The sequence below is a fragment of the Oreochromis niloticus genome, linkage group LG5 (assembly GCF_001858045.2).
Source record: "Oreochromis niloticus isolate F11D_XX linkage group LG5, O_niloticus_UMD_NMBU, whole genome shotgun sequence".
NCBI lineage: Eukaryota > Metazoa > Chordata > Actinopteri > Cichliformes > Cichlidae > Oreochromis > Oreochromis niloticus.
The window spans coordinates 27,802,390-27,822,553 of record NC_031970.2 but is presented as its reverse complement, the minus strand read 5'-3'; the positions used below and the strand labels follow the sequence as shown (position 1 = coordinate 27,822,553).

Below are 20,164 nucleotides of genomic sequence, written 5' to 3'. Positions count from 1 at the left end.
GAGGGGGGTGTTTGTTTGATTTTTTTATTGAATATAAAAATACACTTGTTTCCTTTATATAATAAACTCTCCTTATTTAGCATAGTTATGTCTGAAGCTTTCAGACCACAAAATATTTTTTTCTTTAGCTGATAAAATTAGAATAATATTGCTAAAATAGTTCACAAATAAAAATGTTCATCTGTTGTCTGAGGGACTGAACACATCCAGCAGCCTCCGGCTCTGCGCCAACCAAAACTCGTTGTCTTGACAACCTATATACAGCAGCAAGCTACTGGCAGACAGCCCCTTTTTCTTTCTTTCTTTCTTTTCTTTTTCTTTTTTTAAAGCTTTTAACCAGTTTAAATTTTTTTGTTTTTCCTTTTTTTTTCTTTCGAACTTTCTAAACTGGCTTTAAAAATCAAAATTGAAAATGCCGGTGCCTAACAACAACGCAGCGTTTGCAAGGAAGGTAAACGTCAGCTCAGTTTAGCTAGCCTGAATTAGCAAACTGGAATATTCATGGTGTAGCTTCACGGATAAGCAAAGCAATTGTTAAGGACCTACTGTAATATAACCCACCGTATAGCTGATTGTTGGTTATTTTCGGACAGGGGTCAAACGTGCAGAAGGTACCTGGAGCAAAGTCAACGAAAGCTGCCACTAAGAAAAAGGTGGGTGTGTTTATTGGATAGGTTTTGGCGTTTGGGTGACGGAAAGAGAAGAGTGATAAATATACTATATCATAACATAATGTGCTTTTTATTCATAAATGTCCTCTCTATGCAACGTTACAGGATGAGGAAGAGGCTGTGGAGACGGGGACTGGATGGGAGGAGTGGTCTCAGGGGAAGGCCCTTGTGAGGCCTCCAGATCAGATGGAGCTTACTGAGGCTGTAAGAGAAGGATGGAAATACTCATTTCTCACGTTTAAGACAACCATGTGGGCTGAACTGAAGAAATTTGCTCCAAATTTAATGCTGTTCTTTATCATTCAGTGCCTATATTAAAATTGTTAGCTATAATTAAATTAATTGTCCTTGTGTTAAGGATATCTCTATGTTGATAATGAATAGGAGCTGAAGGAAGAAAACACAAGGATTTTGACTGCAAACAACCCACACGCCCCTCAAAATATTGTCCGCTACAGCTTCAAGGTAAAGAAGCTACATCCAGATGTAAAAATCAAAATCACTGTTTATAGATGCAATGAAAGTATACAAAATACAGATTAAGACGTGGTACTGTAGACTGATAATTGCTTCACTGTGAGCCTCTTATGTTTAGCATAAGAATAACTTGTTTGCCGCAAGTGTTATTTGTTTCATTTCAAATAATTTGGTACAATCTATGCAGGTAGTCCCCATGCATTCGCTTCTCCTCTCTTTTTTAATTTATAACCAAACTAAACAAACATGTTTTTGCCTGCTTTTCGTGATATTTTTCTTTCGGGTTTCTCTCAGGAGCGTTCCTACAAGCCTATCAATATTGTGGATCAGATGGCAGTTCACTTTGTTTTAGAGGGCAGCCTTGTGCATCAAGACTCTGAAGAGGCTCGTAAACTTGGGGTCAAGGAAGGCTTAGCTCAAGGTATTTACTGAAACATCCTACAATAGAGGATAATATGTATAGATTTTGCTCTACTTTATATATGTGATATATAAGATAAGTGAAAAAGTCTTTAACCACCCTGTATTTCTTTATATTTTGCAGGAAAAATAAGAAATTAATTGAACATTTATTGAAAAGGAAATGGAAATGCATTATATACATATAGTAAATACAGTAGTAGTAGTAGTAGCTATAGTAAAAACAATACTGTATTTACTACAGTATAGTAAATACAGTATATACTCATACACTGTATGTTGGCTGCCTATTGTTCTGTTCTCTGGCAAGATGATCCCACACTGCTTTAATAATGTTGAGGTCCTGGCTCTGGAGAGGCCAACTCACAGTGTTCCACTCAGTGTTTTTATATCCAGGTGTGCTTTTAATTCATTGGGAGTATGTTTGGGATCATTGTCATATCATTAAAAAAATAAGCTGTTGCCAGTCAGATGCTTTTGGTATTGCATGGTGGATCAAAATCTGGAGGTACTTTTCTGCTGTCATAATATCGTAACTTTTGACGAGATCCCCAACACCACCAACTGAAATGCAACCCCGAACCTTGACAGAGTCTCTGGTGTTTTACAGATGGTTGTAGAAATTTACTATTGCACCTCTCTCCTGACTTCCTCCATACATGTCAACAATGTCAACCAAAAACTTTAAAACTGGGATTCATTACTCTATAAAACCTGTTTCCACTGATTTTTAATGCAGTTCTTGTATAAGTTGCTTCCCCATTCCCTTGTGTTGTTAAAAATGGCTTCTTGACACTCTCCACTTGTCCAGTTTTCTCTGACTTTTTAAGGACACACCGCACACTATGCTGAGACATGGCAAGTTTTTGGATACCTCTTATGGAAAATATTGCTTAAAACCACTTTAAAAACTTATAAGAAAGTCTGGCTCATTGGAAAACAAAATATAAAGAAATGAGGGTTGCTTAAGGCTTTCACACTGTACTAAAAAAAAAACTAATGATTTATTCTCAGAATTTGTTTTTGTTGCCTGTAGTGTTATATTTTCCTCTCTCTTGTAGTGTGTACTTGATGCCTCAAGGTGTCGCTTTTTCCTTGCAACATAAAATGTGAGAAATGCCCAGTTTTGCAAAAAGTGAGATCCCATTAGTGAGATATCAGAGTTATAATATTTTTTTTTTATGTGTCTAGAGATTGCAACAGTCGATGCCACAGCAGAGTCTGAAGAGGAGAAAGCAGAAACCTCGGTGAAAAAAAAAAAAAATTATTAAAATTAATCTTTTCCTAAACTTAACTCTTTAAAGCGTAAATTAGTCAAAGTTTGACTTGCGCTACAAATATCTGTTTGCTGGTTTTCCACAGGTTAATCCTGCAGTGGATGGAGGGGACGTGGAGGAAGCTGGCGATGAGGACAGACCAGACAGTGCTGCCTCCAGAATCAACAAGAAAGAGCCAAAAGTGACTAACCAGTTTAACTTCAGTGATAGAGCCTCTCAGACTCTCAATAATCCAATGAGGGTAGGTAGGAGAGGCAAAGCCAGTATTTTGTGCAATGGTTGAAGTATTTGCCATTAATAATAAAGTGCTTTAAAAACTGTTTCAATGAGTAGATAGATAGAGAGATTAACATAAACTCAAAAGTTTCAGTGAAGTCATTCTTAATTTCCTTGCAGGATAGAATCTGCCAGACTGAACCTCCTCCACGAAGCAGCTTCTCTGCCACTGCTAATCAGGTGCTGTAATCCCTGATGTGATCAAAGGATATGTTTAGACCACATTTGTTTTCTCTCTGTTGAGTGTCAGTGAATATTTGTTCCCCTATCATTTGATGGTAATAACTCTGTTATTGGCAGTGGGAGATCTATGATGCATACGTGCAGGAGCTGCAGAAACAAGAGAAAAACAAAGAGAAGCAGAAAGGCACGCACTCACATAAAGATAATGGCAAAAGCAAAAAGGTGATGCCGATGGAGACTCAGGTAAGTTGACAACTGAAAAACTTCACAGCCTAAACTCAACATGTATCTAATATTTGTATTTTAGCACATTTACATGTAACATGGTTTACACATTCGTTTAACAATCAAAAAATCTGGGAGGTGACACATGTTCCTTGGGGATTTTTTCAGGAAAGGCATCCACTGCCACGGTAACCCCTTGTAAATAAAGGAGCAGACAAAAGTAGCTTTATCTTGCTGCCATACAAACCATGTATATAACACCATATTAATGCATTACTAAGGGTTTTCACTGAGCTAATCATAAAACAAAATCACTAAATGACACCATAATTTTTATGTTCTCATAGTAGTCATATTTATTGTTTATTGCATGTTTTTGCAGTGTGTTCACCCAGTGTAATGTTACATTTCTGTTATAGAGTGAAGATGTCACCAAATGGACCATGGCATCAAAGATCCTTGAACGAACGATCAGTCAGAATACATTCGATGACATAGCACAAGGTTTGTTTTGTTATCGTACCTAACGGATGAACAACAATGATGAACAACAATGAACTACAGCCTGATTTCATAATCAAGCAAGGACATTCTCATCTCTTTTCTTCTCCTCTAATTTCTCTCCTTCTATACCGTTTCAGATTTTAAATACTTTGAGGATGCCTCTGATGAGTTTAGGGAGCAGGAGGGAACCCTTCTCCCCTTATGGAAGTTTCAATATGACAAAGCCAAGACACTGTCTGTCACTGCCCTCTGCTGGTAGGTTGACTCATTGACTCTACAACGTTATCTCAGAGAGATGATTGGATTTCAATGATTGTTTGTTTCCTCTGCTGTCATGATACTGAGTCACCTGTCCTTAACAGGAATAATAAATATCAGGACCTTTTTGCTGTGGGATTGGGATCATGTAAGTTCAAAGGCAGAGAGCTGTTAGTAAGCATCTCATCTGTCACCGTCTTAGACAACTTAAATTTATCTAAAATATGTTTTCTTTCTTTTTTAAACAAATGTTGTAAATTAATAATCTATCTTTTTTTTGCAAACCACTCACTTGTGTCCCTCTCTTGGCCAGACGACTTCAGTAGACAGGGATGTGGCATGCTTCTCTTCTACTCGCTGAAAAACCCTGCCTTCCCAGAGTACATCTACCCCACCAGTTCTGGTGTCATGTGCCTCGACATTCATGTACAGTATTTCCACCTGGTGGCAGTGGGCTTCTACAATGGCTGTGTGGCTGTCTACAGTTTGAAGGAGGAGGGACGGGAGCCTGTTTACAAGAGTACAGCCAAGACTGGCAAGCACACAGATCCTGTCTGGCAGGTGCGAGTGGATGGCATGACAGTGGTGGATAGGGTGACAGAAATTCAGGATGTGTGCACTGTTCAGTCTAATTTCTGTCACATCTTTGCTTACTTTGTGTCCACTTGTGCATTTTGCCATTTTGAGACCTGAAAATAGTGCTAAGAACAACCTACTTTCACTCATGCTACTGTGCTACTGCAACACAATACAGTGTACTTTTTTTTTCTAGGTCCACTGGCAGAGTGATGATATGGACAGCAACCACAATTTCTATTCTGTGTCGTCTGATGGCCGAGTTGTGTCCTGGACACTCGTCAAGGTTAGCCGAGGAGATATACATTTTGTTGTTGTATTATATCTGTAGCTTGCACTCAAATTAGGTTCAAATTTCTCATGTGCATTTCTCATATCTAAAGGAGAATCACTGTGTGTTTACATGATTGCAGAATGAACTGGTTTTCACAGACATCATCAGACTGACACTGACTGGCGCGGTTTCTGAGGGCCCAAAAGGTGCACAGGCTCCCAGCATTGGTAAAGCTTCACTCAAATATAGTTGTTACTGTATAGATGGTAAAAGAAGGCAGCATTTTTTTCAGTCTGGTATATCAGGGTGGTGTCTGTAATGACATGTCTAAATGAGGTCCTTAATGTTCTTTTTTCACAGCGTCTGGTACATCATTCGACTTCCACAAACAGATTGACTACATGTTCCTAGTTGGAACAGAGGAGGGAAAAATACACAAGGTATGTATCAAGGATTTCATGCAGGTTTTGTAGCCACATGGATAAATCCAAGAAAAAGGACAGATTTTGTTCACTGGTAAATGTGACCTGCTTAAAACATTGTTTAGAGAGCTGTGTGCGTGCCAACCTTGTCAGTGCTCCAAGATAATGATCATTGAATGAAAATGACACTTCCTTCCAAATTCTCACCAGAATCACACCAGAGAAGGACTTTGGTCACACTTACTGCAGAGGTGTTGATGGGCGCACAAGCTAGTAAACAACGGTCTGGAAAAAGGTTTAGATGAGAACTAAAAAAGGGCAATTCTCCATTTTACAACCCACATAACATGTTTCAGTAAAACTACTTCAAGATAATAAGAGGTAAAAATCACATTTTTGTCTAACCGCCATATTAATAATAATCAGTGTATTGTGTTTTCTAACAAATAAAAATAAATATATTCTTATTAACATTAATCTTTGATAGCAATCCCTTGATTTTTATGTTAAAAGGGTTACATATTAACTACAAAGCATCAACTTTTTGCATGGTTATTGTTTAGAAACACCATGCTTTGGAAATTGTGTATTGTAACATTGACCATAAAAGTAACACCCATTACTATAAAATTGCTCAGTTCTTACCAAAAAGCAGATTCAGACACAGATATTAACCTAAAAATGACAAAATAGCTTTAGAATTATTCAGTTCATGTAACTATTTTAAAGAGCCATAGCAGTGGTTTTCATTAGGTATGAATCAGTAAACGTACACATTATAGCTGTCTGCGTCTATAATGCATACATTATAACTCATATGAAAATCAGATTATAAACCTTATTGCTAAACAAAGTTTATATGCATAGACGAACACGTTCTAAGGTATTGTAATACATGCTACACCCTGCTATCAATCTGATCAAAGGATGCGGTAATTTAGTTTATCTTGCTGTTGTCTGTCTGTACAACCCTTAAGGATTATCATGGCTTTACACCATCTGCCCCTATCTTTTCTGAAGGATGGTAGCTCATTTTGTTCTTGGTACACTTGGTACTCAGGAGTAAACAACTAGACATTTGAACGTGCAATTTGTTTTGTGAGGATTGGAAACTTCATAGACTTAATTTTAAGCAGTTAATGTCTCTCCTTAAGAAGAGGCTCTCTGTCCTCTTCAGACAGTTTAAGTAGTTTTGGGCTAACTGCCTCTTTCCTCTGTCCTCTATGCTGTTCCCCTGCATGGTTTGGTTACTATAGCACAGTTGCTCCCGGACTGTGAGGTGAGCTCCACTGGCAGGGGTATAAAGCCACTGCAGGTGGCCAGTCATCCAGGTGAAAAATATGAATCATTCTTATTGATTTTTGTAGGGAAAATAAATAAAAGTTTTTTGATGCAATCTTTCTGATTATAATTTTATTCAGTTTAACTTTGGGCATCGAAGGTTTCTACCCATTGCCCGTAAAAGGCTGATGGGGTATTGTCATCACCCCACCAGGCGGGCAGGTGGCGTGAACACCTAAGTTTGTGAATGTGATAACTTGAGAACAAGGTGACATAATGTCGGAGCTTCAAACTGATATCATAGGTCGATCTACTAAAAATTATGAGTTTGAGAGGTCTGAGGTCAAGTTTTCTGAAAATCTTGTGAATGCGATAACTTCAAAACCCCTAACTCTGAAGGTGGGAGATGAACATTTTTTGGCTTGGAACCAGAGTTTTAGGACATCAATAAAATGTTTTCTCAGTTTGAAACTGTTTTTTCAGTTTTCCTGGACCCTATTATTCATTTATTAGCACAGAACTGTTTTAACAAGTTGATGAAAATTAACATAGTGCGAAGTATCTCACATTGCCATAAAGAGAATGCAGTGTGATCATGTATGTTGAGGATAATTTGTCATTTCTATGTAATTACTCACACAGGCTTGTTCCCATGTTGTTCAGAAGACAGCATTGTAAAATCAAATTATTTATGATAATAAATTATTAACATTTGATCCTGAAGATTAAATCCCAAATAAGAAAATTGAGTCATTAATTTAATGTACTAGCTGGCCGTGTTGTACTTTGACTTGATTGATTTTTTTTTTTTTTTACAAATTATAATACAAACAATAAGCATATATATAATTATATCCTCTACATTTTGATCCGTATGCCAGTAGAAAGAGAATTTAAAGCTTTATAGCAGTCCTGCAACACCATGTTTCTCACCTTCCTCTCTTTGCAGACTTGCCAAAAAAAAACATGGCCTGTGTGATAAAATATGTTCTGTCTCCTCAAGCTTCAAAGGTGCAGAGCCCCAGAAGAGGACAGATTACAAATCTTTCACTTAGCTGCAGGTCAACAATCAATCTACCAGCGCTCGGAAATTCAACAGTTTTACCAACATCCTATAAAGCTGGTTTTATCCCAGATTGTCTAACCTGTCCTCTCTATAAATCTGCTGCTATTCGGCTCTTTTTAAACTCTGTTCTGTCAATGCCAAACATTGAAAATCTAAAAGGTAATTAAAAGTTGAGCTAAAGTGAATTCTAATTGTTACTCTAGATTAAAACAAGCTATTGTACTTGAAAGACTTTTATATTAGCTGTCAGTGAAAAACTCTACCCAGATATGTAAAATATTCTCAAAGAAATATTAAATTTTAGGTTTTTCATAATTTCATTTTAGAAATGTAGCTCAAGTCATGGACATGTTGAAATATCTTGACAAACTTGACAAACATGGAGGTACAGTCTCTTCACATGTTTAATACACTGGAGACACCAATGAGGTATCTGAGTCCTTAAAACTACCACTTTTGAGTAAAGAAATGTTTACATTTTAACAAAATCAAAATATTCAAATTATTGGCTTTAATTAGATACCTTTATAGTAATGCAGTAAGTTGTTTTGTAGTTGTCTTCTGACTATTCAACAATCCTTCAGCACAGTCTTGTTATTCAAACTTTGGTATCTGAAGTTGGTGATGTCAGACAATGAAAATACTACATTTTGTTTATACCGTATATGTGGCCCAAATTAAGACTTTGCCTTCTTTTCTCAGTGCTCTAAAACTTACTCAAGCCAGTTTCTGGAGACCTACGATGCCCACAGCATGGCGGTGGATACCGTAAAATGGAACTACTTCCATCCAAAGGTTTTCGTCTCTTGTAGTTCAGACTGGACTGTCAAAATCTGGGACCATACCATCAAGTAAGACTCAAACAAAGTGATACTGTGAAAGATGGAATACTTGTAAATATGACATAATTTACACTCAATGTGTCTGACCTACTGGGCTTTACGCAGAATAATTTGAAAAATATCAAGTGATGCCTTGTTGATGCCAGAAGAATGAACAGTAACTCAAACAATCACTCACCCGTCACAACCAAGTTATTTGCAGTTGATGCAGATGGGCTACAGTAGCAGAAGAACACACCTGGTGACACTTCTGTCGCCTAACAGCAAGAAACTGAAGACGACATGATAATAATCTCATTCATCCTCATTCTTCTTCTAGCTGGAGGAAAATATATGAGACATTCTTTTGTTTAACAGGAAACATATGTTCCAGTTAGTTATAGAGTACCAGTTACAAGTAAAATCTTTATGTCATCATCCTTAGCAACTCTACTAATTCGCTTAAAAATATCTATCTGTGTCTATTCAGTGAAGAAGGAAAAGGTCATCATCAGTCCTGCAAGCTTTTTGAATTGCATATTAGTCTTTATTACCTTCTTATAGCCATCATGGCCCAGCATCATTTCCTGACTTTATTTGACTAATCCAAAGTGCCTCCCACGACTTGCCAACACAGGCTGCTTGAATGAATAATGATAGTAATCATCAGCCCATTATTAGAGATAGGGCTTTCAAGTATGATTTGCAATAAAGCATCCTAAAGATACAAGGGACATTGTTTTCTGGAGAAAAAAGATATGGCTAAAACAACTTTTCATAAACTCTACCACATAGGTGGGACGTGTGGGAGCCTTTTGCTGAGGCTCATCTATCCAGTGAAACTGTCAGAGATGTCATTAGCTATTCCCAAATGAACATTGTCGCTATATAAATGTGATGCATCAAGTCTATTAATCACATAAAAAGTCTGCAAAATCTGCACTTTTTTAATTAACAACTTGGATGAAAATCTTGAATCCTGGTAGCTCTGCCTCTTGATTTACAGGAGTGTGCAGTACTATTTAGCTGTAAACAAACATCTCCTAAATGACTCTGTGTCAGATTTATTAAAAATTTGCACCCTATTTTATACATATTCTACACCTAGCCATCTGCATGTTGTGCATCAAAAACTCACAGCTGATTTACACTCATTGTGTCTCTCACCTGGATGCAAAGAAATCAGTTACAACGGCTTCTATAAACAATGGCAAGAGAGCATTCTTTTTAGTTCCACCATGCACGTATAATACTTCACCACTTGTCCAACTTGTGAATATTTGGGTGTACAGTCTGTAGCCAAAAGAAAAAAGTTTGGGTGGTGGGAAACTGTAAACTGTGAACAGCAGATCATAGATTTTAGTAATAAAGGAACACAATTTGTGTTTCAGGGAGTATGGAGTTAGGGTTAGGGCTGTGTTTGCTGTCCTGTTTGACATGGATTGATTTGCTGAAGCATTTTTCAACACCCAAAATTGGGCTGTTTTTTTTTTTTTCTTCTTCTTATCTGGCTGAGAGTAAACATGCTTAGCTCTGAACAGAGCTGTTTGAGCTCTGCTTCACTGCAGAAGCTGCCTAGAAGGCCGTCTCAGGTGTTTGTTAGATAATTAGGTCCTGCCGTAGTAAATCAAACAACAGTTACCCACATGCTGCATACGCAAATTGTTTTAACGTGTTAGCAAAGTTACAACCTATAAAAGTGTTACTTACTTTTTGCTCGCTTTCACAGACACACGCACACGCTCTTTTTCTTCTCAATATTTAAACAAGACCTGCAGGTACCGAGTTCCAACTCTTAGAAATATCTCATTTCATCATCTTTTTTCCTGTAGTGTTTCACAAGTTAATAATGAGGAGAAATGGTGTGAAGCAACCTTCTGTTTGATGTCCATACATTTTCTCTGACTGGCTCTGATTAGGCATCGGTGTCTGGAAACAGGTGGATTATAGTTCTGCTTTATGTTACGAAACCAATTTGTTCTTTATGGCAACAGATCATACCTTTACACTGAGAGTCTTTCTCTCTGTAGACTCTAACAAGTAAGTGTTCTTGTCTAAATTTTATAGACATGTTGTGTCTCATGCGGTATACTGAAAATCATATTTCCCTCTCTGATATAATGTGTCGATGTTTTTCCAGCACTCCAATGTTCGTCTTTGACCTACAAGCAGCGGTTGGGGATGTTGCCTGGTCTCCATACTCGTCCACTGTATTTGCTGCTGTAACAACAGATGGAACAGTAAGAGTTTCTCTGCATTATTTCCTAAATTTTGCAACCCACAGCATGAGCCTAATAGATTTTGCATGTTTTGGCCCAAGAAATACTCATCTAAACTATAGTGTGTGGATTATCCTTAGCTTTATCAAGAATGCTTGATTGATAGGACTAGAAAAATGTAGTTATCACAACTGTGTCAAGCTAATTGATTAACAGTGTGGTTACATATGAAATATATTCATAGTTTAGAGTTACAGAGAATAAGAACACAACCAGTAACCAAAAGCCTGTCTGAAAACTGTGATTGTGGCCACCACACATGTGCTGCTTACCTGAAGTCCCTTTTTAGACTTGCACTTCTTTCCTTTAATTCAATGGCATTTGAACCTGTCAGCTGTCATCAGGTACATAGATGTGAAGGTTACCTATGTTTGAAACAGATTGACAAAGCCAATAACGTTAGTTATCCCATGTCTCAAGCTTGACACTTTCCAGACTGAACTTGTGAGATAACAAACAGCAGCACCAGCTACCACCTGCCACCCACTTTATTATTATCCTCATAATATAGTTATAGACTCAGTTGGCTAAGCCCTCGGCCTAGCCTCAGGCAATCAAGTTTGTTCAAACATGGCTTCATGTAGCAAAAGCGCTTCCTGCTCTCCCAGTAGTTATTGATTTCAGCCAAAAGTAATTTCACTGGATGCTGTGCTGCTTATCTCCACATATTTTCTTAGTATGGCTGCAAGCTGTCCCCATCTGTTTGTCTTCACAGTCTGCGCCACATTATAAAAGTCCAGAGTGTTGTGTCTGACACATTTCCTGTCCAGCGTGCCAGTGTGAAGTCGAGTGAGAGTGACAGGGAGGAAATGAGAGCTGAGCAATTTGAGAGACACCTTATGTGGCAGTGTGTGCATGTGTGTCTCGTCCTCTCCAGTGCCAGGATTTGGTCACAATATGCCCTGTAGTATGCCCACCATCATAATTATGCAAATGATTTTACATCCAAGCCCAAGTCTTGATCAGACATTTACGCGAGAAGCCATCCATTTTCACACCAAATTCACAATTTGTAATCTTAGTTATACATATTGCTACTTGTGGGACTTGCATATATCAACACTTTAATTGTTTAATTGTAAATATCTTCTATGAAAGAAGATAATTAGAATGTTTGTGATTTCATGGTTATTTTAGTCTCTAAAACTGGATCAAAGGCCATTTTTAACAATTTAAAAAACTAATTTTAAGTTCATGAGTTGACATATATTTCACATAATATCTGTTCTCCAGTGCCAAGATTGTGATTGGACCATTTTTTTCCCAGTGTGCTGAGCTCAAAATTGAATGGATCTGGTCGGGCTGGTTTTAGGGATGCTTTGGCATAAACAGCTTTACATATTTGATGAATACTGAGTATGCATGCACTAATATTTATTGTTGTCAGCTATAATATCACCTGACAAAGATTCAACCACACTTTCAAATAAATATAACCTACATTCAGCTCAAGCAAAGGCAACATGGTCCCTGACATGTGGTTCAGACTTTAAAGAATGACAAAATGACAGCAGAATCACATTCCCTGTTGGAGTCTCAGCACGTGATGTTAATCGGCATAATCTTCCCTAGGATACCAGTCTCCTTGCAGTACATTTGCAATTTTCTGTGACAAGTGTCTGATTAGCCTTGAGTGACTCAGCATGAGTTGTGTCCTCCCTGACGTGTATATACTGTTGATGACAACCTGACCTGCTGCTGTTGTCTCCACACTATAAAATGTCAGGCACTGTGTGTGTGTGTGTGTGTGTGTGTGTGTGTGTGTGTGTGTGTGTGTGTGTGTGTGTGTGTGTGAGAGAGAGAGAGAGAGAGAGAGAGCGAGCATGTGTGCATACTTGCTTGTGTGCATGGGTTCATAAGGATAATGACTTGCCTGGCGGGCTGAGGTGTAAGAATGACACAGACTTGTGTGGTGCAAACAAATATCTCTTCGTTCTATCTGTCCCTGCCTCTCCATCTGAGCCGACTGTCAGGGAAATAAAGTGTCAGCATGAAATAATAAAAAGTCCAGGCTCATCTGCACATTATTAGCCTTCGAGTCCATATTTGCTTCCCGTGCATCTGCTGTTAACCTTTTGCACATAGACTGCTGCATCTTTTTATTTAGCATAACTTTTGTGCAACTTTTGGATTGTAGGCTTAAATTAGCCATTAAAAATGTTAAGGTCAAGTGAAAAAAAAAGGTATGTAATTGTCAATGCAAGTTAAGTGACGTTTGCTCTGAGGCATTTTAGTCCTTTGCACATTTGATTTCATCACCACCGAGTCTGCAATGAAATGATTACAGTGGTTAAACTATTAAACTATTAAAAATCATTATTATATAAAGCTTTGTTCTCTCCAGTATAGGTTTGGCACTTTAGAAGTATAAATTCATCACAGTAAAATGTCTCTCTGCTTCAAGTTCTTGCATGAATTACAGATGTAGTCTGTGCCCTGCAATCAGCCCTGACTAATGTTACATTAGTGCTTAAATGTGAACAGCAAAAACACCGTAGTTAATGGCTGCAGTGACAAGAGGTTGCAGAAAGTCACCATGCCCTGGTGGAGTATGATGATTGGTTACAAATGATGACTATGACACTTTGTGTGTAACTGATGCACACAGACATTGTGAATCCAAGTGATCCGCGCACAGTCATCTTTCTGATAAAAGGAGTGGGCTGCGCTTTGCAGTGGAATTGTCTAAAATGCACTCAAACAGAAAAAAATCTGTGATCTGGTTTCTTCGGGATAACAATGGCTGTAAACTCATTGGTATCTTGGACCTGCCAACACAGTGCACAAAACACACATGCTCATGTGGACAGCAGTGCACACTCACTGAATTACTAGGAACACCCTTCCTTTCACCAGATGGTCAGTCTTGCCTCCCTGCAGAGAACTGTGCACCACCAAAAGAAGAAACACATGCAGGCCTTACTTACTTGAAATATCTGAATACTTCCTGGAGATCCTCAAAACCAAATATTGTTTATGAGATGGGGGTTTGTTGCACACACAAACATTGTTGTTTTGGTCTACCACTGAAATGTGAGTCAGTTAATCAGAGGGTCACAACTATTAAAAGACTGATAAATCGGTATCACTGGTATGATCGCTCCTCTTTTTCAGGTTCATGTTTTTGACCTGAACGTCAACAAATATGAGGCGATCTGCCAGCAGCTGGTGGTGGACAAAAAGAAGACCAAGCTGACCCACGTCGAGTTTAATCCCATCCATCCTGTCATCATAGTGGGTGATGACCGAGGCTATGTCACCAGCTTCAAACTCTCTCCCAACCTCCGCAAGAAGCCGAAGGTTAGAGTCTTAACAAGCTTACCGCACCATTCACGACTTCCACTTGTTCCACATCAGTTAAAGCAAATCAAATGATTCATTCAGTCCAGTGTCCTGACCCCGAGCTAATTTTACTAAATAGCAAGTCTCTCCCACCCCCACCCCCCATTAGCATTACTAATTGCCTTTATTGCTTTTTTTTCCCTTTATATTTAACAATTAGCCTCATTGTGTAGTGTTCTTAGTAAATGAATGCGTATATGAAAAGTTACAATATAAAAGAAAGCTTACAGCACATTTTTCTGTGCTCTGAGTTTGGGATTTTAAAATGGTGAGGGCATGGTTTTATCTTCTCAGAATGTCTTTCACAGAATGCTAAAACATTATGGAGAAAATGAAGAGTAAAAAAGATAAAACCGTATTTTTAAACTTGTAGCTATGAAATAAATCAAAAATTTACTTTAGTCAACTCACAATTTACAAGTCCCTGAAGACGCCGTTGCCACTTATGCTAGCGGCTAATGGGCTGTGGAGTAATCACATCACTCCGTCTGAACATAAAAGAAACCGGGTGGCACTCTGAGTCACAACACTTTAATCAGGACACATTTAAAGTCAGCCCTACAGCCTCTCTATTCTTCCTGTGCATTGTTCACAATGGTGCATGTAAAATAGAATAAATTCTAATGACCTTTGTAATATGCATGCTGCATTATACATGGTAAGGCCAAAACACAAACAGGTCCCTTTCACCTGCCCGCATAAACAGGGTTTATAAAAGTACAGCATAACAAGGCATGTACACACATACACGCACTCACAACGCTACCTCATTAGCGACCTAAGACCGTAGCCCTAAAGCATACAATTGGGAAATAATTGCTCAGTTCAGCACCAGTGACAGGGCTCAGAGCAATTTGGAAGCTAGTGAAGCAAATAAGTATAAGACAGTAACACCCACAGTTAATATTATCAATAATATATCTCTTAAAATTCGTATCTTAGCCTACCAGAACTACCACGATGAGCACGATGGCCTATAAATATACCCAAAACACTGACACAGTGGTCTAACCAAACTAGCCAATGTGTTGTACTTACCATTTGTAAGGGTTTCTATAAAGCAGATCATCTTCTTGGCTCTAGTACTGTAAACCAGTCCAACATGCCTTCTGTTATCTTTTAGTGCTCTTCTCTTCTCCTCAGTTTCTAAGTCATTGTTTGGACATTCCAGAATGAACTGCAGCTTTTAGTGTCCAAAATAGAAAATATGGAAAGCACATCTCAGCAATAAACAGTCACTAACTAGACAGCATTACATAAAAAAAAGATATGTGATGTTTATATCAAAGTTAAAGTTGTACTGTCCAGTAGGTTCTGCCGTGTTACTCAGTGAGTCCATTAGCATCAAATGACCCTGTCTATGTTCAGTACAACACACTGTTTAGCTGTTTTCATCATGAATGTGTTCATCTCATCTTTTTGCTTTTCAGCAGCCTCCTACTTTCATGCCCACAAATCAGTGATAGGTCGATCATAAAAGTCGCATTATGAAGTATTTTATGACTTATCGTTATTGCCTCTTAAATAAAACTTCCATATCAAAATTTAGTTTTCTACATAATTTGTGCAGCATTGCCAGAAAATGAGAAGACATCAAATTGAAGGCCTTACAGTAAATGGAGAAAATTAGTACACATTCATGTTATACACAGACAAGTCTGTCGTTTTATGTTTTTGGTAAAATAACCAGAAAAATAAGTATTTGGAAAAATAAATCAGGATACATTCAATTTGAGACAAAGCATTTATGACTGAGATCAGTTTTGAAGCTCACTTTGAGTTCAGCCTTTCACTCTGCTCTGTGAAAACTCATCACTGCTGAGATATATTATCTTGAGATATGATGGTCTTTCTTCAAAGGAACACCTATTTCAAATGTCAGAATAGCCACACCGAAATATACAGCAAATATATTTTTTCCAGGGTTAAATTGAGGCGTTAGCTGCTCAGCTGTCATTTTTCACTATGTTCAGTTATGACTAGTTCTAGAAATATTCACTGCATCCCACTTACATACAGATACGTTAAATAGTACAGCACATACATTTTTTTTGCTTTTAATATTAACAGTGTTTGAGTTGGTAAACAACATTTTCAAATGTCTTACTGTTTTCTTTTAGTAGGATAAAAACTTCACACGAGATGCTTCACTTCAGAATTAATTACATAGTTATTTCCATAGGTTTTTGAAAAATGACACTTTTTTTAATATAATTTTTATATAAATGTAATACAAAGTCCTCCATTTTCATCATCTCAAAAGCATTTCCATGGTCCTCCTTTGATCGTTAACTAGCATGAAAACAGAAATTAATCATTTTAGTTATAACTGTGTTATGCCCAATAGCATTTTGAGCTGCATTCTCTGATTGATGTCTTGAGCAACTCATCTTCTTTACTATTTGCTTTTAACAAACAGTCAAATATTGGTTTATTACATACATTTTTAATTCTACATCTTTTGCACATGTGGCTTCCGTAGTAATCTGTATTTGAGAGTCATGCATTAGGGATACATACTGAACCATGTTAAGATTGTACTGTTAAAGGATTAAAGTTGTAATAAAAATTTATAGGGAAAAAATGTAATTAAAATTTCAAAATTACAAGAAAATTACACAGAAATACTCCATTAATGTGCCCGCATGCCATTCTATTTTTACCTGTGGCTTTTTGAGGTTTATTCTGTTGTGCCTCTTAAATCAAAGCCGTATTAAGTATGAGTAAAGCCTGTAACAATTGTAGAGGAGCTTTGATAAAGATAAGTTCTAATAAATATCCTCTCACAGAAGTGAAATGAACTCCTGCAGCAAAATAGAACTAAAGCTGTGCCGTATTATATCGCTCTTAAGAGGCTGTGCTTTACTACACCCAGGAGGATTTAATGTCATCTCACCATAACTTTGGAAGATGGCTTTGAATTTGCCCTTTAGGCAGTAGCTCTGTGTCTCCATAGCAGATTTCACTATATTCAATAGACTAACATAAAATCTCTGCTATTTTTGACCTTGCATCCATTTCAATTTTTGTCTGCTTTTATTATGTTGCCCTCCTTTTTAACTCCCTGCTGGGTTTGTGGTTTCCCACAGTGCTTGGTAAGCATAAGGTCAAGTAATTTCTCATCTGTATGTGTGTGTGTGTGTGTCTGTGTGTCTGTGGTGTGTGTCTGTGTGTGTAATGTCTATAGGCCAAGAAAGGTCATGAGCTGCCTAAGGGACCAGAAGTGGAGGTAGCGAAGATGGAGAAGCTCCTCAGCCTGCTAAGAGAACCAGACCAAAACTCAGGTTAAGGTGGTCACCTTGGTTTCTAAGCCAAACACAAATACAGTGTTTTATTGCCGTTCATGGAAAACACTTATTTTGTTCACACTATTCAGTAAACATCACATGACAACAAACCGATATGTATATGTTTATTAAAATGTGTTTTTCCAGCTTAAGTTAAGATGTCCATCATTTATTCATAATCACATAATATTTGTTGTTGAAATTGCTGTTCTTGGTGCACATTAACCAGGCATTATGACTTGTCTGACCTCCTCTGCAGGCATGTATAAAGCTCATTTCATATGTATGGTACAAGTTAATTAAGCTAAATAGCAAGGGGGAAAGTCACAGCATTGGACAGGGAGATAAATTACCCTACTAGACTGGGCACTTGTGGACCACATCCAAACAACTGGCACACATTGTCCTGGGCACCGTTCCAGGGATGGTAGCCTTTTAATATTCCATCTACTGAATGGTGTCTGCCTTTATTTTTTGTTTTCATTCCTCTCATTCTTAATGATCTGCAGTAAAGTGCCGCCCAGTGCTCTAATGCTCACCTGGAATCACATTTTGCTCTTTGTCTCCCAAGCTCTTTTTCTTTCTGTCTTTCTGCCACAGAGAGTTCCTTTATCCTTTGGGTGTAGTTGTGATCACATCCAGCAATTTCTCCCTTATGTGTAATTCATTACATTACAATTTCTCCAAGTGTGGTTGGAGAAAGCTGCCTGATCATCTCATGTTTGCAGATGTGTAATAAATGAGAGTGCCCGTGTTGTGGTAATGAGAATGTGGCTGCAGTTATACAGTTATGTTGTTATTGCAGTAATAGGAAGCATAAAGGGTGGAAGCTTGGCTAAAGCACTGCCAGGTTTGCTTATTTTCAGCTTTCTGGGTTCTTGCAGCTGCGTGTATAACACATGAGGATTATATGGAAGTGTGGTCAAGTCTTTAGGGAGAGCACTTCTACTACAAAGGTCATAAATTCACTGAATCTTCACTAGCATGTCCGGAAAATAATTTCACCCTTAGGCCACTGACTTTTATGCATCATTATTACGTGATATTCAGCAAGTTTCTGGATTATGTGGTAATTAATTGTTGATCAGTTAATCAGTGATTCAATCAACCTCTATGTATTTATATATTTATATAATATCTAATATATGTTTAAAGATATGAACTTCTTTATTTTCTGACTTTTTCTAAACTTGATCCATTTACTCATATGGTGTTTCATATTATGCTTTGCATTCTACTCTGTGGAAGCTATTGATGAAAAGGAGTCTATTAGCAGTAGGTATATTTTCACGCTTGGAGTAGGAATATATTTTGAGAACCTTTTCTTTCTTACTCCTTTTTGGTGTACGTGTGATCTCAGCTGTGATAGTGGAGAAGTGGTTGAGTCTTAATAATTTGCAATGGGATGTTGGTAAAACTGAAGATCTTTACGTGATCAGCGTGTGATTCTGTCCAAAGCGAGCTGCCCGTCACACATGGCTGCAGGCAGATGTCACTATGAGGGCCGCTATTGAAGAGGACACACATTTCAACTAAGCATCGCTAGTTCTTATGCAACACCCTTAGCAAAAGCACTGTGCCTCACAGTCCACTGATATTTATGAGTGACAGTGACACACACACACACACTCCACACGGGCTCAAGTCCCTGTTCTGAGTAACAGACTGTTTCTCTTTTTTTTCAGGCCAACATATGAAATAAGAGGATATATATTTAGAAACCTCCAACAAGTAGTCATTCTTCATGTACTGAACACTCCTTTCTCTCAGTCTGTATGTAACCTGCAGACATCCTTGTGACCATGTGTTCCTCTCGAGGCTTATTGTGTGTGCGTTAAACATACATTTGCACCGGCACTCCCCCCGTGTGTTTTGTCAAACCAGTTACCAGATTTGACAAGTGATTGCCGTTTAAAAATAGTTCTCTCACTCCACAACAACTCATCCTTTCTGTTTTTGTGAGGCATTTCTGATATTAGAGCGACAGCTGATATTTTTATTTATTTTTTTGACACTAGGAGAGGACAAGCTTCGTTATTGCTTGCAGTCAGGCTCAGTGCTCCTTCAGTCCCCTCTCCTGTGGAGGAGTACGCTGAGGTCATAGCTTGTTGCTACATTTGACTCATTCTTCATCAGTCAGGAGGTTAACAGGTACTTGTGCTCGTTCATCTGCTGGGTTTCTGCTTCACTTGGAGCCAGCACAGGCTGCCTCTCTGGGCTAGAAGGAACCCTGCAAGCTCGGTAGAGGATTAGACAGAGGAGGAGAAGGAGGATGGCAACAAAGGTGTTGCAGGCGATGGCCACCAGTGCAGCTGTGGACAGTCCTGTGCTTTCTTCTGATTCCATATTTAAGACTGGACAGAAGTTCCCAGTGACGTTTAGCCTAAATTTGAGCTTTTAAGTTGGCTCCTTGATGTCCTTCGTTCATTAGTAAGACCGAGCAGCAGCATATTTATTTAGAAAGCATGTATCTATAGGAGGTGATGCCCACAGAAGAACTTAACATATATCTCCATCATATAGTT

General features: G+C 38.1%; 1 protein-coding gene across 1 annotated transcript; it reads left to right on the top strand.

Moving 5' to 3' along the window:
* Positions 1–143: 143 nt before the first annotated feature.
* On the top strand, positions 144–18,405 carry dnai1.2 (dynein, axonemal, intermediate chain 1, paralog 2). Its single transcript, XM_005469258.4, has 20 exons — positions 144–451; positions 594–653; positions 777–875; positions 1,056–1,136; positions 1,443–1,569; positions 2,760–2,815; positions 2,931–3,086; positions 3,242–3,301; positions 3,422–3,547; positions 3,949–4,033; positions 4,171–4,288; positions 4,396–4,439; positions 4,605–4,852; positions 5,064–5,153; positions 5,281–5,368; positions 5,502–5,581; positions 8,613–8,761; positions 10,872–10,971; positions 14,125–14,310; positions 17,540–18,405. The coding sequence occupies exons 1-20, from the start codon at positions 413–415 to the stop codon at positions 17,639–17,641; spliced, it is 2,094 nt and encodes a 697-aa protein (XP_005469315.1). The 5' UTR covers positions 144–412; the 3' UTR covers positions 17,642–18,405.
* The last annotated feature ends 1,759 nt before the right edge of the window (positions 18,406–20,164 follow it).

Excerpts from the sequence above, each read along its gene's own strand:
- dnai1.2 (XM_005469258.4), top strand. The coding sequence starts at position 413 with ATGCCGGTGCCTAACAACAACGCAGCGTTTGCAAGGAAG. Across the intron at positions 452-593 it reads ACGCAGCGTTTGCAAGGAAG|GGGTCAAACGTGCAGAAGGT; the intron begins GTAAACGTCAGC and ends ATTTTCGGACAG. Across the intron at positions 1,570-2,759 it reads CAAGGAAGGCTTAGCTCAAG|AGATTGCAACAGTCGATGCC; the intron begins GTATTTACTGAA and ends TTATGTGTCTAG.